The sequence below is a fragment of the Papaver somniferum genome, chromosome 11 (genome assembly GCF_003573695.1).
Source record: "Papaver somniferum cultivar HN1 chromosome 11, ASM357369v1, whole genome shotgun sequence".
Lineage (NCBI taxonomy): Eukaryota > Viridiplantae > Streptophyta > Magnoliopsida > Ranunculales > Papaveraceae > Papaver > Papaver somniferum.
This window is the reverse complement of record NC_039368.1, coordinates 61,019,913-61,042,018: the sequence shown is the minus strand read 5'-3', so window position 1 is coordinate 61,042,018 and position 22,106 is coordinate 61,019,913. Positions and strand designations below refer to the sequence as shown.

At 37.3% G+C, this 22,106-nt stretch overlaps 4 protein-coding genes across 6 annotated transcripts; 3 read left to right on the top strand and 1 right to left on the bottom strand.

The window, feature by feature from the left end:
- Nucleotides 1-2,520: 2,520 nt before the first annotated feature.
- Nucleotides 2,521-7,472, top strand: LOC113321938 (nitrate regulatory gene2 protein-like). 2 transcript variants are annotated; one of them, XM_026569915.1, is made up of 7 exons: nucleotides 2,521-2,784; nucleotides 3,299-3,403; nucleotides 3,771-4,894; nucleotides 5,028-5,099; nucleotides 5,431-5,645; nucleotides 6,150-6,373; nucleotides 6,497-7,472. In XM_026569915.1, exons 2-7 carry the CDS (start codon nucleotides 3,336-3,338, stop codon nucleotides 7,131-7,133), a joined length of 2,340 nt encoding a protein of 779 aa, XP_026425700.1. In that variant the 5' UTR covers nucleotides 2,521-2,784; nucleotides 3,299-3,335; the 3' UTR covers nucleotides 7,134-7,472. The 2 variants fall into 2 exon arrangements, with proteins under 2 accessions (XP_026425700.1, XP_026425701.1); XM_026569916.1 differs by having other exon boundaries at nucleotides 2,522-2,784; nucleotides 3,719-4,894.
- A 544-nt stretch (nucleotides 7,473-8,016) lies between these two features.
- LOC113321940 (chaperone protein dnaJ 72-like) lies at nucleotides 8,017-10,689 on the top strand. Its single transcript, XM_026569919.1, has 3 exons — nucleotides 8,017-8,569; nucleotides 8,655-8,724; nucleotides 10,322-10,689. The coding sequence occupies exons 1-3, from the start codon at nucleotides 8,139-8,141 to the stop codon at nucleotides 10,385-10,387; spliced, it is 567 nt and encodes a 188-aa protein (XP_026425704.1). The 5' UTR covers nucleotides 8,017-8,138; the 3' UTR covers nucleotides 10,388-10,689.
- Nucleotides 10,690-12,267: 1,578 nt separating this feature from the next.
- Nucleotides 12,268-18,621, top strand: LOC113321937 (pleiotropic drug resistance protein 1-like). The gene is made up of 20 exons (XM_026569914.1): nucleotides 12,268-12,886; nucleotides 12,973-13,061; nucleotides 13,144-13,228; nucleotides 13,319-13,478; nucleotides 13,571-13,647; nucleotides 13,739-13,792; nucleotides 13,876-14,268; nucleotides 14,367-14,648; nucleotides 14,761-15,077; nucleotides 15,175-15,335; nucleotides 15,436-15,539; nucleotides 15,623-15,755; nucleotides 15,842-15,943; nucleotides 16,054-16,151; nucleotides 16,238-16,570; nucleotides 16,655-16,945; nucleotides 17,038-17,483; nucleotides 17,585-17,756; nucleotides 17,876-18,130; nucleotides 18,208-18,621. The coding sequence occupies exons 1-20, from the start codon at nucleotides 12,407-12,409 to the stop codon at nucleotides 18,475-18,477; spliced, it is 4,302 nt and encodes a 1,433-aa protein (XP_026425699.1). The 5' UTR covers nucleotides 12,268-12,406; the 3' UTR covers nucleotides 18,478-18,621.
- A 400-nt stretch (nucleotides 18,622-19,021) lies between these two features.
- On the bottom strand, nucleotides 19,022-21,298 carry LOC113321939 (F-box protein At4g18380-like). 2 transcript variants are annotated; one of them, XM_026569918.1, is made up of 3 exons: nucleotides 21,146-21,298; nucleotides 20,530-20,636; nucleotides 19,022-20,404 (listed from the first exon to the last, which is right to left on the bottom strand). In XM_026569918.1, exons 2-3 carry the CDS (start codon nucleotides 20,533-20,535, stop codon nucleotides 19,355-19,357), a joined length of 1,056 nt encoding a protein of 351 aa, XP_026425703.1. In that variant the 5' UTR covers nucleotides 20,536-20,636; nucleotides 21,146-21,298; the 3' UTR covers nucleotides 19,022-19,354. The 2 variants fall into 2 exon arrangements, with proteins under 2 accessions (XP_026425703.1, XP_026425702.1); XM_026569917.1 differs by having other exon boundaries at nucleotides 20,872-21,296.
- Nucleotides 21,299-22,106: the final 808 nt, after the last annotated feature.

The window sequence follows — 22,106 nt, the reverse complement described above, 5'->3', positions numbered from 1 at the left end:
CTCCGGTTGTGGTTGGTAAAATCCATCATTTTCATCTTGAGATTGAGTTTGGGGAAGAATACAATCACCATCTAAGAAATAACTCATATCCGGATAATTGTGAAGATCAACAAATACTCTAGGAGAGGAAGGAGATGAAGATTCAGACGTGCTATCATCAATTGAATCATCACTTGAATACTCAAGATTAGTGAACTCAATTTTTTTTTCCATGTTTTTCTCTTCATCTTCTCTAACTTTACTCTCTCAATAATTCTACTTCTTTAGCTTAATCATTTCACTAATGATTTCACTAATCATTAACCAAAATTAATCAGGAGGGTAGTTTAGGTATTAATATAAATATATAGATAAGGGGTGACCTAGATTTACTTCTAAATGTCTTACTAAAAATAGAACCATGGTCCCCCAAAAAAATCATGGTCCCCAAAAAATCGTTCTTTAATTAAGGGCCTCATATTATAGGTTATCCATGGGTTGGGTCTTAGCCTAATTTTGACAACCCAGTGAAGGTTGCGCAATATATTGATCTTTATATGTCAGGGTTGGTAGGGGAGACCAAGATAGTAAAAGGGCCGGATTCTAGAGGTGTACCAGGCCCAAGATAAAATTGTTTGTTTTATATAAAAAAAAATGTTTAGTCTTATTTAAAATTTGGTACACTAGAACGCGATCTCTCTATGAAAGTCTTTGGAGTGGACGAATACAATTTGTTGCCCGAAAATTCTAGGCATACCCCTCATTCTGAAGGGCGTGCCGCTCATTCGACCAAAATTAAAACCGGTCTCTCACAAGGGTGGGAGTCAACAACCAACCCCTGCAAATCCGAGAGCTGGGGCACTTTTGGGTGGGGGGTACGCCTAGCAGGCCAGCACCACTGTTTGTTGCCTTTAAGAAGGATCAGCTAAGTAGTTCGTACCTTTGACCAACTTGACCTAGACTTACACTGACTCAATTTTCAAGGCCTAAAGGGCTTAAACTGGAAGTTCCGCCATGAGAGGATCTTTTATCATGGTTGGCCACGATGGTAAAGTCCAGCTCCCTGACTGCAATTGCTGGATGGAATATTCATGAATCATATATTCTCCCGCACGATGACTAAAATAATAACATTATGTGACCATGCTTTTATACGTACAAGAAGGAAAATGTTATAATAAAATCGACAAAATATAATAGCACTAACTTTTTATGCTCCCTATGCGTACGTTAGGCATAGAGCCATGTGTTCGTGACTCGAAAAAGGTTCGCCTTCTATGCTTCCATTTTCATTTTATGAACATATGTCCAAAAACATTTAGGTCTTTGTCAAGCTGGCGAAAAAGTTTATAAGATTTTTTATATTTTTAGAAGCACCAATTTGACGTTTGATCCACCACCGATCTCAACTTCTCTTTTTATCTTCTCATTTTTCCACCACATCTTTTTCCTTTTTAGTTTTGATTCTTGCAAATCCATCTTTTATCTTGTTTTTGATCTGATCTGTCTCTAATAAAGTTTTCGGATTATAGTGTGCAGTAAATGCCTGGATAAACTTACTGTTGTTCCGTTAAATGCGTCCCTAGATCACCTGTTTTATGCAATCAGAAACACTATTTGCGAGAATCAAGTGGCCCAAGTTAATTGCAAAAATTACCTATAGTACCACCATAGTTGTTAACAAGCTTCAAATTCAGATCATCCGCACGAATTCAGGTTATTGGTATCATCAGTTAGTAATCTCATCATTGTATTACATCGACAACCTGTTAGCATGTGGTTAAAAAATTCATTACCATTGGATCACTGGATTCATAACGGTCGCAGAATGTAGTAACTCGTATAACAGTCATGTTAGCATATAAAGCATGGAGTTAAATATCCTCTAGACTATTGTCACCAGCCCTACTAGGACTGCACAACGGGTAGGGTGGGTAGGATACGGCCTATACCCGCCACCCTACCCGTTTACCAACGGTTAAGAAAATCTTTACCCGCCACCCTACCCGCCAAATAATGGATAGGGTAGGATACGGTTAAAAAACTGGCGGATAGGGTAGGGTTGGCGGGTATGGATAGGGTATGTGCACTTTTAGGTAGGGTGGGTAGGATATGGCCTATACCCGCCACCCTACCCGTTTACTGGCGGTTAAAAAAATCTTTACCCGCCACCCTACCCGCCAAATAGTGGATAGGATAGGATACGGTTAAAAACCTGGCGGGTAGGGTAGGGTTGGCGGGTATGGATAGGGTATGTGCACCCCTAAGCCCTACCATAGCAGCATCAAACTTTATGAGAATGTTATTAGAAATTAAAAAGCAATTGATAATAAGTTTACTTACCTTGGTGCAGCTTGAAAGATTATAATAATATTTATTTTGGTAAGAGCTTTCGAACTCTTTGATATTCTCCTCTTTTTCAACTTTTCACCAGAGACTGCTTTCTTTTTTTACTCCTCTCTAGGTCCTTTAAACAGAAAAGAAAAGGGAAGACTCAGGTTGAAAAATGAATGAAAAAGTAGGACCCCATTTCATAACATTGTCACTATTTGTGGGTTTCTCTTTCTCTCTATCTCTATCTTCTACACTGCACTGCTATCTGTCTGTAACTAGTAGCAGTACATACTTTTTGCATGAAAAATCCACCCATGAATCATTTGCTATCTCAAAGTGGAGGCCCAATCTGAAACTTTGATCTTCAAATCAGCGACTCTTCTCTGTAACAAGATTCGCTCTTCTGGATTGCTTCTCTAATAAAATCCCAACCTGTTGTACAATTGTTTTGGATTTTTGCTTCCTTTTCAGGTAATTTATTTTATTTTTACAATATTATTACATATACAATTTTTGCATTTTTATTGATACCTATTTAGGATAGGGTTTCTGAGGTTAGCTTTCTGTTTTCATCAAATTCTGAATCTCAAGTTCGCGTATTGTGTTTGGTTTTTTTTTGTTATTGTTCTGAACATGAAAACTTGGTGTGGGTTCTGAATCAAATTGGAGAATAGCACTTAAAGTGGGATTTTCTTAGATTGTTTTTGTTGTGCCCAAAAAGATTTGTTTGGTTTATGAACTAATTTGATTTCCGAGGGTAAATAAGCGAAACCTAAGAAGGATCCAAGTTCGGAATTTTTAATATTGTTGTTCATACTGGTTGGGTTTGTCTTTCTTCTTATTAAAAGAAGACCATTCTTCAGTGATTTCGTATCTATTATCTAGCGATTAAGTGGAGTATGTCAGCAATTGGATAACATAGTGATTGCATTTGATTGTTTATGTTTCTGTCTATATTATATGATTTCTATATTTCTGGTGGCAGTTGCTTGTGGAGGAGGAGAGTCTAGCTATGGAAGTTGATGTTTCCGAGTATAACGATGATATCGCGATTTTTGTGTTCCTACGAATTCATGAATGAGAAAGAAAGGTAATTATTAGTTAAGAAGATCTTATTCTTGCAACACTTAACCTGTTTTTTTATGTTGCTCGCAAACTTGGCACCTGCGAGCCTTGAAAAGTAGTCCTTTCAGTAGCAATTATTAATGCCTGTCACTCTTGAATAGATGTTATCGAACTGTCGAGCTTCTCATTATTGATTCGGTTCAATCTGATTTAGATTTGGTTCATTCCTCAAAATTGCAGTAGTTTTGAGTTTCGCAAATTTTAGTAACACTGATATGTGGACTATAGCTACAGGTTTCATTAGTCTTTCTGTTTCTAACTTTTTGGGCTAACTTCTTAGTTTTCGGAAGGAAACCTCATTGATACTTAACCAGTAAGAATAATCTGCATAGTTTCGTTTTGGCGATGGGGGTTGCAAGTTCTAGAGTAGAAGAAGACAAGGCATTACAACTTTGTCAGCAAAGGAAGAAGTTTGTTAGGCAAGCACTTGATGGAAGGTGCTCACTTGCGGCTGCTCATGTCACTTATATTCAATCTCTGAAAAATACGGGGGTTGCTCTTAGAAAGTTCATCGAACCTGATACTACGGCTGCGCCGTCTTTGTATACTTCCACAGTCGCTACCTCGGAACCACCTGCTTTGACCGAAAAGTCTCTTTCTCAGTTCTCTCTTTCCTCTCCTACTGTGTCACAGAATGTGGATGCGGTTGAAACATTTTCCCCGTATCTATCTCCACACCAAAATGGCCAGTTTCAGGCTAACTATATGAAATCTGGAAGGAGTTCTTCTATGATAATTCAAGAGAAGCCTCCTTTTTCAGTAACTGGGACCATAAGGTCAGCTACGCCTCAAAGTGTCACTCCTCAAAATCTCACACCTCAATATCTCACACCTAGATCTGGCGATGAGCATGATACATCACCGTTTGAAGCTCCTGAACTTTCCCCTGAAGCTCCACCATGGGATTTTTTTGGTCTTCCAGTCGACAGGCGACTTTCTTTTGAAGCAGGACAAAACTATGGGTTGGATAATGTTGATCATGTAGGCCAATTCAGAGAAGGAAAGCAAGAAGAGGAAGTTTCTGAATTGGAAGAAGAGAGACAGAGGATTTATTTCACTAGAAAGCCGGCTTCCCAAGAGTCTGAAGATGAATTTGATGACCTACCTGTGGATAATCTCGTTCGGAGTTTCAAAAATCTAAATAGGGAGGATACCTCGGTCCATACCGTGCCTTCTCCAAGAGAAATCAAGACCTTGACTGAAGGTAAAACAGATTCTCCTGATTTGTCACCTTTAAAAAGTATGTCTTCAGTAGTTACACATACAACACATGAAAAGAGAACAGCAGAAGAAGGATCTGGTGGTTACACTAACAAGCTCGCACCCAAGGACTTCGTATTAATCATGAGGGAAATTGAATCTCTCTTTCTCAGAGCTTCTGAATGTGGAACAGAGGTTCCAAGGATGCTCGAAGCCAATAAGTTTCATTTTCGCGCAGTGTTCCCTAAGCAAGAAGGTGAGAGGCTAATTTATTCGCACACACTGTCTGATTAAACTAGTTTTCTTATCTTAACTCCTCATTCAATTTGAAAGTTATGACATCGTTTTATAAGGAGAGTGTCTAATAAAAAAGTTTCACTGCGCAACAGCTGGGTCAAAAGCATCAATGTTGATCAAAGGTTGTTTTACTTGTGGTGAAGATCCAAGCCATGCTTCAGAAGGTAATTCTTAATCATATCTTTACTACAAATTGAAGGAATGTCAACCCACCAACCAATCCTTCCCATAGTTAAGATAAGTGGGCAATTTCAGTTGGTCGTAGTGAGTAAAATCCTACCCCTATCATGAGTTGTACTACCTTTTAGTGGTGGCAAATCTAAGGTGTCCGAACAGTCAGAACATTCATGGGAAAAGAATTGGTAGCAATTGAATTGCACCGAAAATGCAGATGCTGGTTATACTTTACTGGCTTTTCTGCGTCTGATAGTTATATAAGTGCATCATCTTCTCATTTCCAATCTTTCCCTTAGCTCCTTGCTTTTATGTACTCAGGGCCTGCACCTACAGAAACCAAGTACTTAACTTGGCCAAAGACATCATCGTCCTGTTCCTCATCCTCAAGGAATCTTCTTAATTCTACTCCGACAGGTGATGTTGGAGGCATGGACAATAATGTTTTCAGCAGTTCCTTTATGAACTCAGGCAGCCATGTGTCTACCTTAGATAGGCTATATGCATGGGAGAGAAAGTTATATGATGAAGTCAAGGTAACAACCGCTGTTATTTTAACTTATCAATGCTACTGAGTAAATAGTTCCTGGAATTTCAGCAAGTTTTAGAACTTTTCATTACCATATACTTTTCCATGAAAAATTCAAATTTTCAACTAATGCTTATTAGTCATTTATTACTAACTTTTATATCCAAATAAGAGGATGAAGAAGGAACGGAATTGAAAAGAAATAGAGAGAGAAGATGATAATGTTATTTAGTTGGCCTTATCTAAAGAACCTCCATTTATCTGTACTCACTAATCCTTGATATTTCAGAATCCAATCTTAAGTATTGTGTCGATATGAGTGAGAATATTGATCTTCATTAACATGTTAGTACAAAATAGTAACGTAATGGTTAAATTTACTATATTGCTATAACATGTACTTGAAGACTCTGTGAATCTTGTATAGCTAGAGAATCGCGATTTTTTCTTTCCTCCTATTATAACTCTTAGATTTCAAGGTATACCATCATAATAACTCTATTCATTTCAGGCCTGTGGCATCATTAGAAGAGAGTATGATATGAAATGTAAACTGCTGAGGCAGCAAGACTCGACTGGAGAAAATCTGCAAAAGGCTGATAAAACAAGAACAATTGTCAAGGATCTACACTCGAGAATCACAGTAGCAATTCATAGAATTGACTCAATATCAAAGAGAATTGAGGAGTTAAGAGACAAAGAGTTGCAGCCACAACTTGAAGAGTTGATTGAAGGGTATGTTTTCCTCTTCATTATTAATATAAATGTTGAAATATTGGAATGCTCTATGCTTTGAATCATGACAACGAAATTTAGTTTTATTGCAACATATTAATATGGTTATTTTTATGGCAACAGTTTAAGTCGAATGTGGGAAATGATGTTTGAATATCATAAGGCTCAGTACAACATAATCTCAACAGCACACCACAATGCAAGCACCAAAATTTCCATGCATACGGAATCACATCGCCAGGCTGCTGCTCATCTTGAAAATGAATTGAGTTCTCTTTCGTCAAGCTTTGTGAAGTGGACCGCAACGCAAAAAACCTATGTGGAGTACATAGATGGATGGCTCAACAAGTGTACAACCCTTCAACAAAAATCTACAAGATGGAAAAGGCAAAAAAAAGAACGACCCTTGAGAGAACAAGGCCCACCAATATTTGTCACTTGTGGTGTATGGTTAGACAAGCTCAAGGTGTTGCCTACCAAGGAAGTTGCGGATTCTATAAAGAGTTTAGTTTCTGATACAATCTCTTTGCTACCTCAGCACGAGAAAAGATCAAAGAAAAGAGGTGGAATCAATGAAGCACTGGGAGAAGAAGCATCAGAAGACTGGGATTCAGATTTTGAGGGGTTTCAATCAAGTTTGGTGGGTTTCATTGAGAAATTAAATTGCTTTGCTGAGTCGTCACTAAAGATGTATGTTGATCTTAAGAAAGCCATTGAAGTGGCCAAAGAATTTTATGATCAAGCCCCGCCAGTATCTTAGTAGCAGATACTCTTCCACTTGAGAAGAAGAGAAGTGACCATGAATGAATTTTATACTTTAGCTTGACATTGAATCTGCTGCACCGCAATTAACAGATAGCGTGTTCTGGTGGAATGTCTGTCTGTTGGAGGGTGTATCTCCGAAGATGTAGAGAGGGTAATACCATAGTAGCATTTTGGTCGATGATGATACATGGTCATTGTTGTTTAATAGGTAGAATTATAGTTCTGGCAGCAATGATGCTATTGATAAATTTGTTTAAAATGTAGAAAAAAATTGGATTTTTGGTTCATTTGATATGTCAATAGAGATGGCAAGGCACTGTTACTCCTTAGATGATGACCAAGAGCGTTATTTTCCTCTTTTGTTTCAGGCTTTCAGCATATCAATCTTAATTCTTAATGTGAACTGGCAAGACCTGATACCCATTCTTAAAGTGAACTGGCAAGACCTGATACCCTCACATAGATATCCACTATTTAATCTGGCACGAAGTTCTTGCGAGTTCCTTTTTCCTTCCAATAAATGTTTCAAAAAAAATATGCTGGTTTCTTATTTGGGAAAGGCAAATGTTATTTCAATTTTCTGGGATCACTTTTCTGTTTAATTTTTTTTTTGTACAAGTGTCATGGAACTATTTCATTTCATTTTTTTTTATTGATAAGTGTCATGAGGACCACTTTCAATGATTATTTTTCTTAATTTTCTTAAATTTCTCTAAAAACAAAACCAGTATGTTAAATAACGGAGGGAGGTAGTAATATAATATTCCCCATCTGGGTCATTTTCCCTGTTTTGGTTTTTAACAGGTTAATGGTATGGAACCAAACACGTCACTGTTTTTTTTACCTATCGTTATCATATTGGCTTGACAAAACAAAAAGAATAACAGAAGATGATTTGGTTTCTCTCTTTTTTTTTTCAAAAACGGTATTCAACTATGATTTAATCCCAGAAAAGATTAGGCTAGTAATTTATGGTGATTGAAGTGGTAATAGGTAAAAGATGGATCATTATCAAGTTTTAGGGTTGAGAAAAAATGCAAGTAAGAATGAAATTAAAGAAGCTTTTAGGAAATTAGCATTGAAATATCACCCAGATAAGCATTCTGAATCATCTCAGAGAGTTAAAGATGGAGTTACACACAAATTCAGACAAATTTCTGAAGCTTATGCTGTTCTTAGCGATGATCGGAAACGAGCTGAATATAATTTTAGATCAACGTCATCAAGCTATGGTACTGGCGGTGGTAGTCGTCGTGGTGGTGCTGGTGGTTTTAGCGGTGGTACTTACGGGTATGCTAGTGGGGGGAATACTTACTATGAACCACCTAAGTACACAGCCAAGGGTACCTTCAATGGCATCAAATGGACTTTTAGTGGCGATGTAAATCCTAACCTTATACGGAATGTCGGTATCAGCTTGGTCTTCGCTGGGTAAGTTTTATTCTGCACATCATCTGAATTTGAAAAAAATTGAAATTTGTTCCTTTTTCTCATATGGATTTTTTTGGTTGTGTAGTGTGTTATTAGGTGGATCAGCACTTTTTAATATAGCTAGAGAAGCTATCTGGAGGCTTAACAATTCTGGGGTATGTCACTGAAAACAACTCTCTGTCTCTTATGAGATACTATGTTAACTTTTTGTACTGTGTTATTAAATGTTAGAATAGAACTCCGTTAACCACATAAGAAATCCAAGTCTGTATTGTAGTGTTCTGTTAGATAAAGATGATCAATCAGTATTATTTGGAAACCTGTGACTTTAACCAGCGTTGCTTATTCGTCAGAATCTAGGAATAGGATTATTTGTTTCCATGAAGCCTCCAAATTCATCTAGTAAGAAGCTTACTTGTGGGGGATATATGAGGATTCCAAAGGGATCTATGTGGGAACTGTTGGATGTTGGTTAGTGGCATTTGAAGTAGTGGTTTGGTGGTGAGGGGCAGTAGATACTAGATCTTTAATCAGATGCGTAGATCAGATCGGCAAGAGAAAGGTGGAGGGTGGGATGCTAAGAAGTGGAAGCAAGAAGAACGATTTCAGAGTCCAACAAAGAAAGAACTAGCCAGTAATGAGCATTATCAGTAGTATGTGTTCGAATTGATCCTGATTTTAAAGAGCCTGGCTTGAAAAGAGTTTGAAAAATGGTTGTTTTACGGGGGAGCTAGAGTTTCAGGGTCTAGCCAAAAACATATCGAGTTTCCAGCTTCCAACTTAATGTTGAGCAATATCTCTCTACAGGGAGCAGGCTAAAAGAGATCCTGGATGATGAGGGATCCACCTTGAGCCTTCATTGCCGTAGTTCTCTGATATAATCTTGCACCACTTCTGGATTTGGATTCCAAATCTCCAGCTCTATTTAGAAAGAAGATACATGTGCATGTAGCTTATATTTTTGTTACCCAAGGGCCTAGCCTCCAATCTCAATTGATCAAATGAATACCTCTGTGTTTTACCACCGCATTTCTTAATGAAGTCTCAATTAGTTTTTCTAGGCAAAAGGTTTTGCTTTGAGGGCCTTGGTCACAGAAAAGAAAAGAAAAAAAAGCACAAATTGCTAAATTTTGGATTGTTTGTTACATTTCTTAAGGAAATCATGTGACTTGCAGTTTAAGAGCAGTCCAAAATTCGACCTTATAATATGGAGTACCTGGCACTGGATTTCCCCTTTCATTTGCGTTAACGGTTGGTGCAATGGATGCTTTAGAGATGTGGTAGAACGAAAGCTTATAGTTTGGTATGATAGCCTAGATTGAATGGAATTGTCTTGCTCTCTACTTCAGATGCTTCAAGTACATTTCGAGTCATGCCAACCCATGTTGGTTGGTTAGAGTATTGTTAACACAACAAATTTAAAATCTGAATCCCTGTATATCGAGCTTTGGCTAACCAACAAGCTCAGACAGGAAGGGAATCAGTTAATAGGGCTTACTAACGAACCTTTATTGTTTAGCTTTTTGTCGTTTATCTTAAGACCCACTAAGTGCTGCCATATAAGTTCAAAATGCTCTGGTTCGGCTTGATTCTCAGCTCCACAACTATTCCATTTGAGAAATAATGAGAGACGTGGACAGGCTGTGGCATATGATTGATTATTGGCCAGATTGGTCTAGTCTAATTACACAGAGGACTACAGATTACATATTACTGATATTCTTACTGACTAATTTGTATTTTGGTATGCAGAAATCATTTGAAGAAACAATGGAGTCCATAGAAAAGAACAAAAGAGCGAAAAAGGATAAGAGTTGAAATATGACGAGGACTTGGTATTTAACTGTTTCCACCTTGTAAATGCATTCTTTACATGAATAGAGAGAACTGTTGCATTTTTCAGTTTTCCTGTGAGAAAGAAAAGTGTTTCAACTTTCGACTGATACTTGTGTAAAACATCATCAAGTGCGTATATCCTTTATGTATAGTATGTAATATACATCGCATAGACATCTGTTGTCCAGTAGTCTCCACAGAAAATCTTTGATTTCATAGCTTGTCTGTGTGGGGGACAATAATCTCACATTGAAGTAAAGCCTTGGCTAGACTGTATTCCTCCACATTTTTTTGCAGTGTGAAATGAATTAGACATGAGTCAGAGAATACAACTCCCTCTCGATAGTCTTCTTTTTTTCATTTTTGAAGCATGCATTTATTAATGAACTAGAAAGCAATTACATGTTTGCTGATGACCTTCTCCTCTATGGTTTTTATTGCTTTTCCGTGTGTCATTTTGAGCAGTTTGTTTAAGATAGACCCTTGCAATAACTATCTTAACATGTCTTGCCAACTATTCCGGCGTACCAGCCTTGGTTAACTTAGTCGACTAAATACATAGCGTTTAGAGAAAGTTTTAAATAATTGAAACCATATTTAGAGGGAACAGGTTGTTGAAAATGGAAGGATTGGGGCGGTGATTCACGAGGTGCTAAGTATATTTTTAGTTAAAAGGAAAGATTCGGATGAAAGAGAGAGAGAGAGAGAGAGACATGGTTGTTGGTACAGTTGAGAGATAGAGTTGGAGAGAAACGGGGTATATCTAGACTAGGCACATGGGGAGGTTAGCTGAACTGAACAGTCAATGGCCGTACTTAGCCGATTGTCACAGTTAAGTTGTGAATTCTGTCATTGTTCATGAGCCTGCCTGCCTAACTTGTCATAAAGCAAAAACCTATCCGACCGTTTTACTCAAACTAACCAGGTGGTGCTACCTATTCTATCCTAATTATTTGTCTATCTTCTACCCCCTCCGTTCTTTTTTAATAGGCCGGTTTGTTTTTAGCGAAATTTAAGGAAATTAAGAGAACTAATCATTGAAAGTGGTCATCATGACACTTGTCAATAAAAGAAGTGAAGTGAAATGGTTCCCGTGACACTTGTTAGCAAAAAGAAGTAAAGTGAAGTGGTCCACATGACACTTGTCACCAAAAGAAATTAAGAGAAAAGTGATCCCAAAAAATTAAAGTAACATTTGACTTTCCCAATTAAGAAACTGAACTATTTTTTTGAAACTTTTATTTATGGAAACCGGCCTATTAAAAAAAAACGGAGGGAATAGATCTTTAGCTTTGTAGATATGTAGAGCCGTGTGTGTTTGAAAATAAACTCATACCTACATTCTGCGCGCATTATAGAGCTTCCTCCGCCGGAAGGCACAAAACCAACTCTTTTGTTACTACTCCTATAACTTAGCAATCTGATTGCATGCATTAGAGTCCAAATCTCCAGAAACTTAGGATTATGTGCATGGATAGAGCAACATTTAGATACGAAAATCTTAAGCTTCTGGACAAAATGTTGAATATGCCGATCCTGGAGGGACATCACGGGGTAATACGATAAAATTAAGTATGAAATCTTGTTTAAAAATAAATTATTCAGGCTGCCCCTAGTAAAAACCTAAACAACTATTTGCCATTTTGGTGCCTTATTTTGTTTCCTTGTCCAGATAGGACAGAACGTATCGAACATCACACTATTAGTGTGTCGTAAAATAACGTGCGACCAGAAAATGACTCCAGGGGGAAAATTGATTCCAGAGTTTGTATGAAACAAAAAAAATCAGTTACCTAAAACCCTATATAAATACACAAAACCCTTACTCCACTCCTTACTCTTAACAACAAACAGCTGTTTATCCCAAATATTCATCACCTTCTAGAAACACTAAAAATGACCTTGTAAATCGCTATAAAACTCTCTATAAAAGAAACCAAATTATTAGTATTTCCTTAGATTCTTGAATTCTTCTTCTTCTTCTTCTTCTTGAAAATCATCATGTCTGGATCAGTGAGAGCTACAGAAGCACAATCAGTAGGGAGAACATCAAGTTTAAGATCAGCAAGTAAAACTATGTTTCAGAGAGGTGATAGTGTCTTTGTTAATTCCGCTAGTACTCGAAGAAACTATGAAGATGAAGATGATCTTCAATGGGCTGCATTAGAGAAGTTACCAACTTATAATAGACTTAATATATCTTTAATGAAGAATAATAATCATGATGATGACAAGTTTCAACATGTTGATGTTAGAAGTGTATGTATTGATGATCGACAACAACTTCTTGATCGATTAGTTCACATTATTGGTATCGATAATGAGTTTTTCATAGCCAAGTTACGAGAAAGAATTGATCGAGTTGGGATTATATTACCGGAAGTTGAAGTTCGGTATAATCATCTTAACGTTGATACTGATGTTTATGTTGGTGGAAGAGCTATGCCAACATTACTCAATTCAACTCTAAACTTAATCGAGGTATAATTTTCACTTTTTTGTTCTTTCTTGGTACAAGAAAATTAGTTAGGTTTTTAATCCGTGTTCTTGATTTGATATTTTTGTAGAGTATGATAAGTTCTCTTCCCATGTATAAGAGCAAGAAGAAACCAGTCAAAATTCTCAATGATGTCAGTGGTATTATCAGACCAGGAAGGTATAATTAGACTTCTGTTTTTGTGCATGATTCAATTAGTACTAATTATGGTTATTAAATGTATGTTGTTTTGTGTTTAAAGATTGACTCTACTTCTCGGTCCACCGGGATCTGGAAAGACAAGTCTATTGTTGGCGCTCACCGGAAAACTCGATAAGGATCTTAAGGTGAAATTTGTTTACTTAAATCTATATGAAAGATCTTTTAAGTTCTTTTTTTTTTTTTGTAATTTTTTTTATTTATTTATGGATGAGTAGGTTTCTGGAAGTGTTACATACAATGGACACACCATGAAAGAATTTGTTACACAGAGAACATCAGTTTACATTAGTCAACATGATGTACATAATGGAGATATGACTGTAAGGGAAACTCTAGATTTTTCGGCTCGCTGTCAAGGCGTAGGATATAGACAAGGTAATTTTCCCTAACTAAGGTTTCATGGACAAACTTTTTTATGTCATATAGTGTACAGGTTTGATTTGTTTATCAAACATTCTTCATTTCAGATGTTCTTACTGAACTAGCAAGAAGAGAGAAACATCATTGTATTAAGCCAGACCCGGATATCGATTTCTTTATGAAGGTAAACAGATTACCATACTAGAACCAGTCATTTGAAATGTAAATTTTGTACCCATCATGTTATAAATTCCGGTTTGGTGTGCATTTTATAGGCAGTGACAGTTCAAGGGCAAAAGTCGAGCATTGTGACTGATTATGCATTGAAGGTAAGGAAATTGGTCATTATTATTGTTTCTGAGGTCGTTTAAAATTGAAAATGATCAACTAAGGTATTACCATGAATTTGCAGATGCTAGGACTAGATGTATGTGCTGACACAATGGTTGGAAATGATATGAGAAGAGGAATTTCTGGGGGGCAGAAGAAACGAGTGACGACTGGTGAAATGATTGTTGGTCCTTCAACAGCTGTTTTCATGGATGAAATCTCAACAGGTCTTGATAGTTCGACGACATACCAAATTGTCAAGTGCCTCAAGCATTTCATCCATGTCTTCCAATCAACAACTGTAATCTCTCTACTCCAACCTGCACCAGAAACATTTGCTCTCTTTGATGATGTGATCCTTATCTGTGATGGGAAGACAGTTTACCATGGCCCAAGAGACTCAATTCTTGAATTCTTCGAGATGATGGGTTTTAAATGTCCTGAGAGAAAAGGAGTAGCTGATTTCTTGCAAGAGGTTAGATATATGTGCTTGTTTTTCCTGGAGAGTTACTTTCTGTTGTTTTTGTTTTTGGCCTGGTGAGATTAACCAGAAGATATGTATGATAAAAACAGGTGGCTTCGAAGAAAGATCAAGAACAATATTGGTACAATAAGGAGCAACAATATCGTTACATCTCGGTTGACGAATTCTGCCTTGGATTCCGGTCATTCCATGTGGGGAAGGATTTACAAGCTTCTCTCGATGTTCCTTATGACAAATCAATGTGTCATCCAGCTGCTCTGGTAAAACAGAAGTATGGACTAACCAACAAAGAACTCTTTAAAGCATGTTTTGACCGCGAAGTTCTGCTTATGAAGAGAAGCGCATTCATTTACATCTTCAAAGTCATACAGGTGAGAGAAACAACACCTGCCATCTTCCAAACTTAAAATTGTTGAAACAATAATCGTCAGAATGGTGAATTAGTCGGGCTAATCGAAGTTTGTTGCCTCATTATTTGGGCAGATTACGGTAGTTGCAGCAATAACCATGACAGTTTTCCTAAGAACAGAGATGAATCACAACACTGCGCAAGGCGCACAGAATTATATGGGTGTTCTTTTCTTTGGACTAGTGAACAATATGTTTAATGGACTGGCTGAATTGCAAATGACAATTGCAAGGTTGCCAGTTTTTTACAAGCAAAGGGATGCAATGTTCTTCCCTTCGTGGGCATACACACTTCCAACATTTATCGCAAGAATACCCATTTCACTAATGGAGTCTTCTGTTTGGGTGCTTCTCACATACTACACAACTGGAATGGCACCTAGTCCAGAGAGGTTTGTTCCGGTGATTAAACCCATTACATAGGCATTCAAAAGATATGTTTTGGTACTTATTTCCTGCATATTCTTGCTTCATTTTTTTTATTTTCAGGTTCCTTCGTCAGTTGCTTCTAATGTTCAACCTACACCAAATGTCACTATCCCTCTTCCGCTTCATTGCAGCAGTTGGACGAACCCTAGTTGTTGCAAGCACATTTGGTGCTTTTGCTCTACTGGTTATTTTTGTTTTAGGTGGTTTTGTAGTCTCCAGAGGTGAGCAATTATTTCTTAACCAATTATGTGTCTAATCGTTCAGAAAGTAACTTTCATTTTGTACTAAGACTGCTTTTCGTTGGTTGAACAAAAATGACAGAGGACATATATAGCTGGTGGATTTGGGGATACTGGACATCTCCTCTATCGTATGCCCAAAATGCAATTTCCGTAAATGAGTTTTTGGCAAGTAGATGGGGCACGGTACGTCAACAATCCATAATGCAGTAAGATGTTGATGGCCATATTCTAAGTTTCTTAAATGAATAATCGGGTAAATTTTGCAGGGAGGAGAAACAATTCTCAAGCTTAGGGGATTATTTACAGATGAAAGCTGGTATTGGATAGGAATTGGAGTCCTGGCAGCATACAACATTCTCTTCAACATCTTATACACTTTAGCACTCACATATTTAAATCGTAAGTTAAAGAGTCCTTCACTACTTAATAATGGTCATGGTAGAATAATTTTTCTCTATGCATATTTACTGGATTTGTATCTACAGCTCTTGGTAAGCGTCAAGCATCTATCTCTGAGGAGGATAAAGCCAGTAACGGGGAGCAAAGTGTGAAGAAGAGACAACCAAATATCAAAGTCCAAGATTCTGGTATAGCATGATTCGTATATTGTAAAACGAGGGCTAATAAAACCAGATTATAATGTCATACAAAAACAATGTAGTCTTTCTGAGCTGACTAAATTTACTGCGATATTCAGGTGAGAATAAGATGACTGAGAAGAAAGGAATGGTGCTTCCATTTAAACCCCTGGGCATGGCATTTGAAAATGTGAATTACTACATTGACATGCCAGCTGTAAGTGCTTAGACAGACCATTGCAACACGCATTAAGCTTTTAACAAAGAATAGATTGTTTAATGCATTTGTTTTGTTTTTGGTAGGAAATGAAAGATCGAGGGTTTCCTGAAGACCGTCTCCAACTTCTACAAGGAGTAACTGGATCTTTTAGGCCAGGTGTTCTGACATGTTTGATGGGTGTCAGTGGTGCTGGGAAAACGACTCTAATGGATGTTTTAGCAGGAAGGAAAACAGGTGGTTATATTGAAGGATCGATCACCATCTCAGGATACCCAAAGAAGCAGGACACATTTTCACGTATTAGCGGTTACTGTGAACAAAATGATATTCATTCTCCAAACCTTACTGTGTATGAATCCCTTCTCTATTCAGCTTGGCTCCGTCTTCCTTCCAATGTTGACATAGAGACAAGAGAGGTAAATTTTCCCTGCACTCTAAAATTTTCTATGCAAATATTCTCTCTTATTTGATCAGTAAACATAGCTCAATACCTTATGCAGATGTTTGTGCAAGAGGTGATGGAGTTGGTAGAATTGAACAGCCTGAAGGATGCAATAGTAGGTGTCCCAGGAGTTTCAGGGCTTTCAACAGAACAGAGAAAGCGATTGACAATTGCTGTTGAACTTGTTGCCAACCCTTCAATTATATTTATGGACGAACCAACATCAGGTTTAGATGCTCGAGCTGCAGCCATAGCTATGCGAACTGTCAGAAATACGGTAGACACGGGTAGAACAGTTGTGTGCACCATTCACCAGCCTAGCATTGATATTTTTGAGTCTTTTGATGAGGTAAGTTGCATTCTCAAAATGAACACAAATCATTAGACTAATGGAATCCTCTTGTCCTTTTCTTAACTTTCTGTTTGGTTTTGTATAAGCAGTTATTACTCATGAAACGTGGAGGGCAAGTGATCTATGCAGGTCCACTTGGAAAACACTCTCAAGAACTAGTAGAATACTTCGAAAAACTTGATGGAGTCACTAAAATAACACCTGGATACAATCCAGCAACATGGATGTTGGAGGCTAGTTCAGTGGGTTCAGAAAATCTGCTTGGTGTAGATTTTGCAGAAATTTATTCTAAAAGCTCTCTCCATCAAAGAAACAGAGAAATGATAGAGAACTTGAAGAAACCAATCCCAGGATCAGAAGATATCCATTTTAAGACCAAGTTTTCCCAGCCATTCTGGGTTCAAACTAAAGCTTGTCTCTGGAAGCAACACTGGTCTTACTGGAGGAACCCGGAATATAATGCCATCCGCTTTTTCTTCACTGTCATTTGTGCTCTCCTTTTTGGAGGTATATTTTGGCAAATGGGTGGTAAAATGTAAGCACTATCCTTGAAATATAATCTTATGAAATGCTATGGGATCAACGTTCACTTATGACTTGTCTGTTTACTAATCCATGCTAGTTTTGTGTTAACAGTGAGAAGCAACAAGATTTTCTAAATGCTACGGGATCAATGTTCACTGCGGTTACCTTCCTTGGTGTCAACAGTGCCTCGTCAGTGCAGCCAGTAGTAGGCATAGAGAGAAGTGTTTTCTATAGAGAGCGAGCAGCAGGCTTGTATTCTGCTCTTCCTTATGCTCTAGCCCAGGTAAATCACCCACGAGCTTTAAAGAGAAAAAATAAAACTACAAGCTATCAATCTCACTCTTGCTGTTAAGAAAATAAAAACCATATTTACTAAATTTGCATACCTGGTAATTGATGCAGCTGTTAGTGGAGTTGCCCTACATATTGGTGCAGGCTGTCGTGTATGCACTCATCGTTTATTCCACACTAGGATTCCAGTGGACTATCGCAAAGTTCTTATGGTTCTTCTTCTTCATGTTCTTCACCTTCTTATACTACACATACTATGGGATGATGACAGTTGCTTTGACTCCCAATGCAACCTTAGCCGCAGTCGTGGCTGCAGCTTTCTATGGAGTTTGGATGCTCTTTGCTGGTTTTCTGATCCCTAAAACAGTAAGTAACGAATACCATAGAATACATATCCGTAATTACATCAGCAACATGAAGTAAAATAATTTGTTTATTTGCAGAGCCTCCCGGTGTGGTGGAGATGGTATTACTGGGGATGCCCAGTTGCCTGGACACTCAACGGATTAGTGACCTCCCAATTCGGAGATATGACCACTTCCTTGTTAACATACGACGGATTGGAAGTCCCGCTGAAGGAATTTCTGAAAACTTCATTTGGCTTTCACCATGATATGCTACCTGTTGTAGCATGTGCCACTGCCGGCTTTGCTCTTCTCTTTGCATTGGTCTTTGCCTTCTCCATTCGCTCTCTTAATTTCCAAACTAGGTGAGGCGGCAGAAAACAAGTGCACCGTGAAGCACAATGTAGTTGAATTTTGTAGGTTATTATTCATTTTTCCTCTTCCTGTCCGATTCTATCATACTGTGTTCCAGTTTTCTGTTGCAATTAAAATAATCTGTTACATTAGTCTCAAGCTCTTCATGCACATCTTACTAGCTAACCTGATAACTCAGTATCAAATTCTAAGTAATTACTTCTTGAATATGATTAATATCCTTCCAAAGCAAGGTCAATAACATTAGTGTTACCAGCACATTATATACAAGAACCCCATCTACTGATTTGCTTGCAAGCATAGAAAGACTAGGCATCTGATTGCATTAGAAAGACTAGGCATCAACTGATTTGCTTGCAGCCTAGCACTGCAGACACTCATGAATGAAGTCGACAAAACTGTCACTTGCAAACGTTCAGATACCTCGAGTTATGCACTCCATCGCATAACCAAGAGAGTACAAGTCATAATTTGAGATTCCCCATTTTTTTCCTTGCATTGCAACATGAATTAAAGTAACACAATAACGAGATAGTCATGACATAAACATGTGATAAGAGATTCTCATTTTCTCCCACGTTACTATCTTTAGATACAATCAGACAGCTTTAACTGTGGTTACATTGTGCTTAAACATTATACACAAATTGAAGCAAAAAAACAAGAAAAAGAGGGAACGATATGGTGGAAGAGAGCAGATACAATCCACATCTCTTTCACGAACACATGTCAGGCTTACTTTTTTCTACCCATTAAATTTTGGCTGACTAGAGAATTAGCCCATCTTATCAATTCGACCTAAAAGAGAAATTTCTGTCTCGATGATCTATAACGAACCCACTGGACTGTATCAGTGTATGTAGAGGTAACTTTAGAAACCATTCATCTCCAAGAGATATGTCCTTCGCTTAACCAGTGCCTTTACAGCTGCCTTAAACGGCCCATCAAATGCTCCACAAATAAATGAATCTACTTCCTTTTTACTCTTTCCACTGCCTTCTCCTGATGGTTTAATCGCTACCAGTGTTGCCCCTTGCATTCCCATCCCTTCAGGAAGCTCGAGAAATGGAGCATACCTTAATCGCATGTTAGAAGCCGGGACCTGGGTCCTCCTTGAAGATGCTGAAGCAATCAACCGATTTTCCCTAAATTCCCTCAGCTGCTGACCTCCCATACTCAAAGTCCCCTGCCCATCTGCATCAGTTAACACCACAGTCTTCAGTGTTGGGTGGTCCTTAATTATTGGTTGCAGTAAGTAATGCCTAGTCGAAGCAGCAATCAATGAGCTTATTGTCCACACTACGCGTAGTTTTAAACCCCCATTAGTGTAAAATGAATCAGGTATGCTACCATTGTCCTCAAACGGTCGTTGATCTGTACCCGGTTTTCTTTCAATCTGAGTGCCTCCAAAAACAACACAACTTTGAAGAGTACTTCCAAATTCTGCTTTCCATTTAAGAACAACCCCATCTTCAGTGCCCACATCTCCAGATGGTAATTCAATACGTAAATTGTGGATGTGATGGAAATTCTTAAGAACTTGATCAGGGGTGTGTGAGGTATGTCGCGAGACTTGAGGGAAAAAGAATTTATTTCCGTCATTCCCATTATTAAGATGGTGGAAAGGCTTCAAAAGACTAAAAAACAGCTTGAGGAAGTTGGTGAATAGACTAGGAGGCTTCTGGGAATATAGCGTCTCATCATCATCGCCGTCGATGCTAACAACCTTATCAATCTTAACATAAACATCTTCAACAAGAGGTACGAGAGAGTTTAATCGCTTGGAGACGGCAGCACAACGACCAAGGGTCCGAATATCCGCAATCTTATTGAGAATTATCAGTAGTACAGAATCCGGTATCTTATCAAATTGGTCTGCGCAGATATCAGCATCATGGATTCGTACTTTGGACTGTGTTTTCTGTTTAGAAATACAAATTTCAGGAGTACCATATTATTTCCAGGCTCTAGACAAGTAATACATCAATAGCAAGGAAGATAAAATTTGAATCAAAACTTTGATAAAGGTGGCCATTGAATACTTACAAGCATTTTGAGAAAATGTTCACAGGAAGCCAATTCAACACTTGTAGGGGGAAAAGTTGAGATTTGAAGACGGCAATACAATCAAAAGCTTAGACTATCTACCCATACTGCAAAGATTAAACGGAAAATGGTTAATATTCAAAATGTATATACAGATAGAACTTTGGAAAGTTGAACAAGTAAATTCCCCAAACTGAATCATACATATAAAGAATACTTCTCAAAAACATAATCAATTATATTAATCAAAAAACCTCAAAAGCCCCAAATTCTAAAAACCAAAATAACCTCAAGAAAATTAAAAAGGAAACACAATAATCAACAAAAGAAGCAAGAAATTACCATCAAATGCCAAATACCAGATAACCCTTTATGAAAAATCAATTATTTCTTTAACAGGAGAAAAACCTGATTTTTTGCCCATAAATTATTTCGCATCATCCATATAACCCAGTTTTAACTCCAAAGCTCCTTGGATCTTAGCGAAATTTGGTAACAAATTTTTCAGTTTCCTTAATAAGTAAGAAATTCCCCCAATAAAGTCTATAAACCACCTGATATTTCTTCAATTTCTAGAACTAGAACTAGAAAAATTCTTCAGATTAAAAGTGAGTACCTTTTCTTTCATATCACATGAAAAATTCTTGATGAAATGGGTAGAGAGAAGTGTGATGCCGGAGTTTATTCAAGCTTTTCTCGTGTCTGAATGTTTTGCAAATCCATCAAAATTGAGGGTTTGTTTCTCTCTTCTCTCTTCTCTTTCTTTCCTTTTTATTCTGTTTTTTAGTACTTACTTACTACTCTTTCTCAAACGACGTGATAACGGAACGTCACTTTTCCATTTAGTTTTTTTCGTTATTTTCATTACCTATGTCGTTTTTCTTTTGTTTTTTCCGAAGCATACCTATTATTTATTTATTTTGATCTACTTTCTTTCTTTTTTGTTTTTTAATTTGCTCTATTGTCCATTTTCTATGCTGGGGATTGTAGTGTGGGACTGTCCCATAAGACTTGACCGAGCAGGAAATTATACTCGGATCAGATACAAAATGAGATTTAATTTTGATCAATGAAAGAGTCGTAAATACCATTTCTAAATGAGTTGTTCTGCGCATCAAAGCTCGTTTGGTCATCACTTAAAATAGTAATGTTTTTTTTGTATATTTTTTTTTTGTTATTTTGATTATCTATGTTTTTGTTGTTCTTTTTGAAGCATATCTATTTTTATTTTTTTTATTTTTGATCTACTTTTTCTTTTCTTTTTTAATTTACTCTATTGTCCATTTTCTATATTGCCAATTATAGGGGTGGACTGTCCCATAAGACTTGGCCGAGTAAGAAATTATACTCAGATCAGATACAAAATGAGATTTAATTTTTTTCAATGAAAGAGTCATAAATACCATTTCTAAATGAGTTGTTCTGCGCATCAAAGCTCGTTTGGTCATCACTTAAAATAGTAATGCTTTTTTTGTATATTTTTTTTTTGTTATTTTCATTACCTATGTTTTTTTTGTTCTTTTTGAAGCATACCTATTTTTATTTTTTTTATTTTTGATCTACTTTTTCTTTTCTTT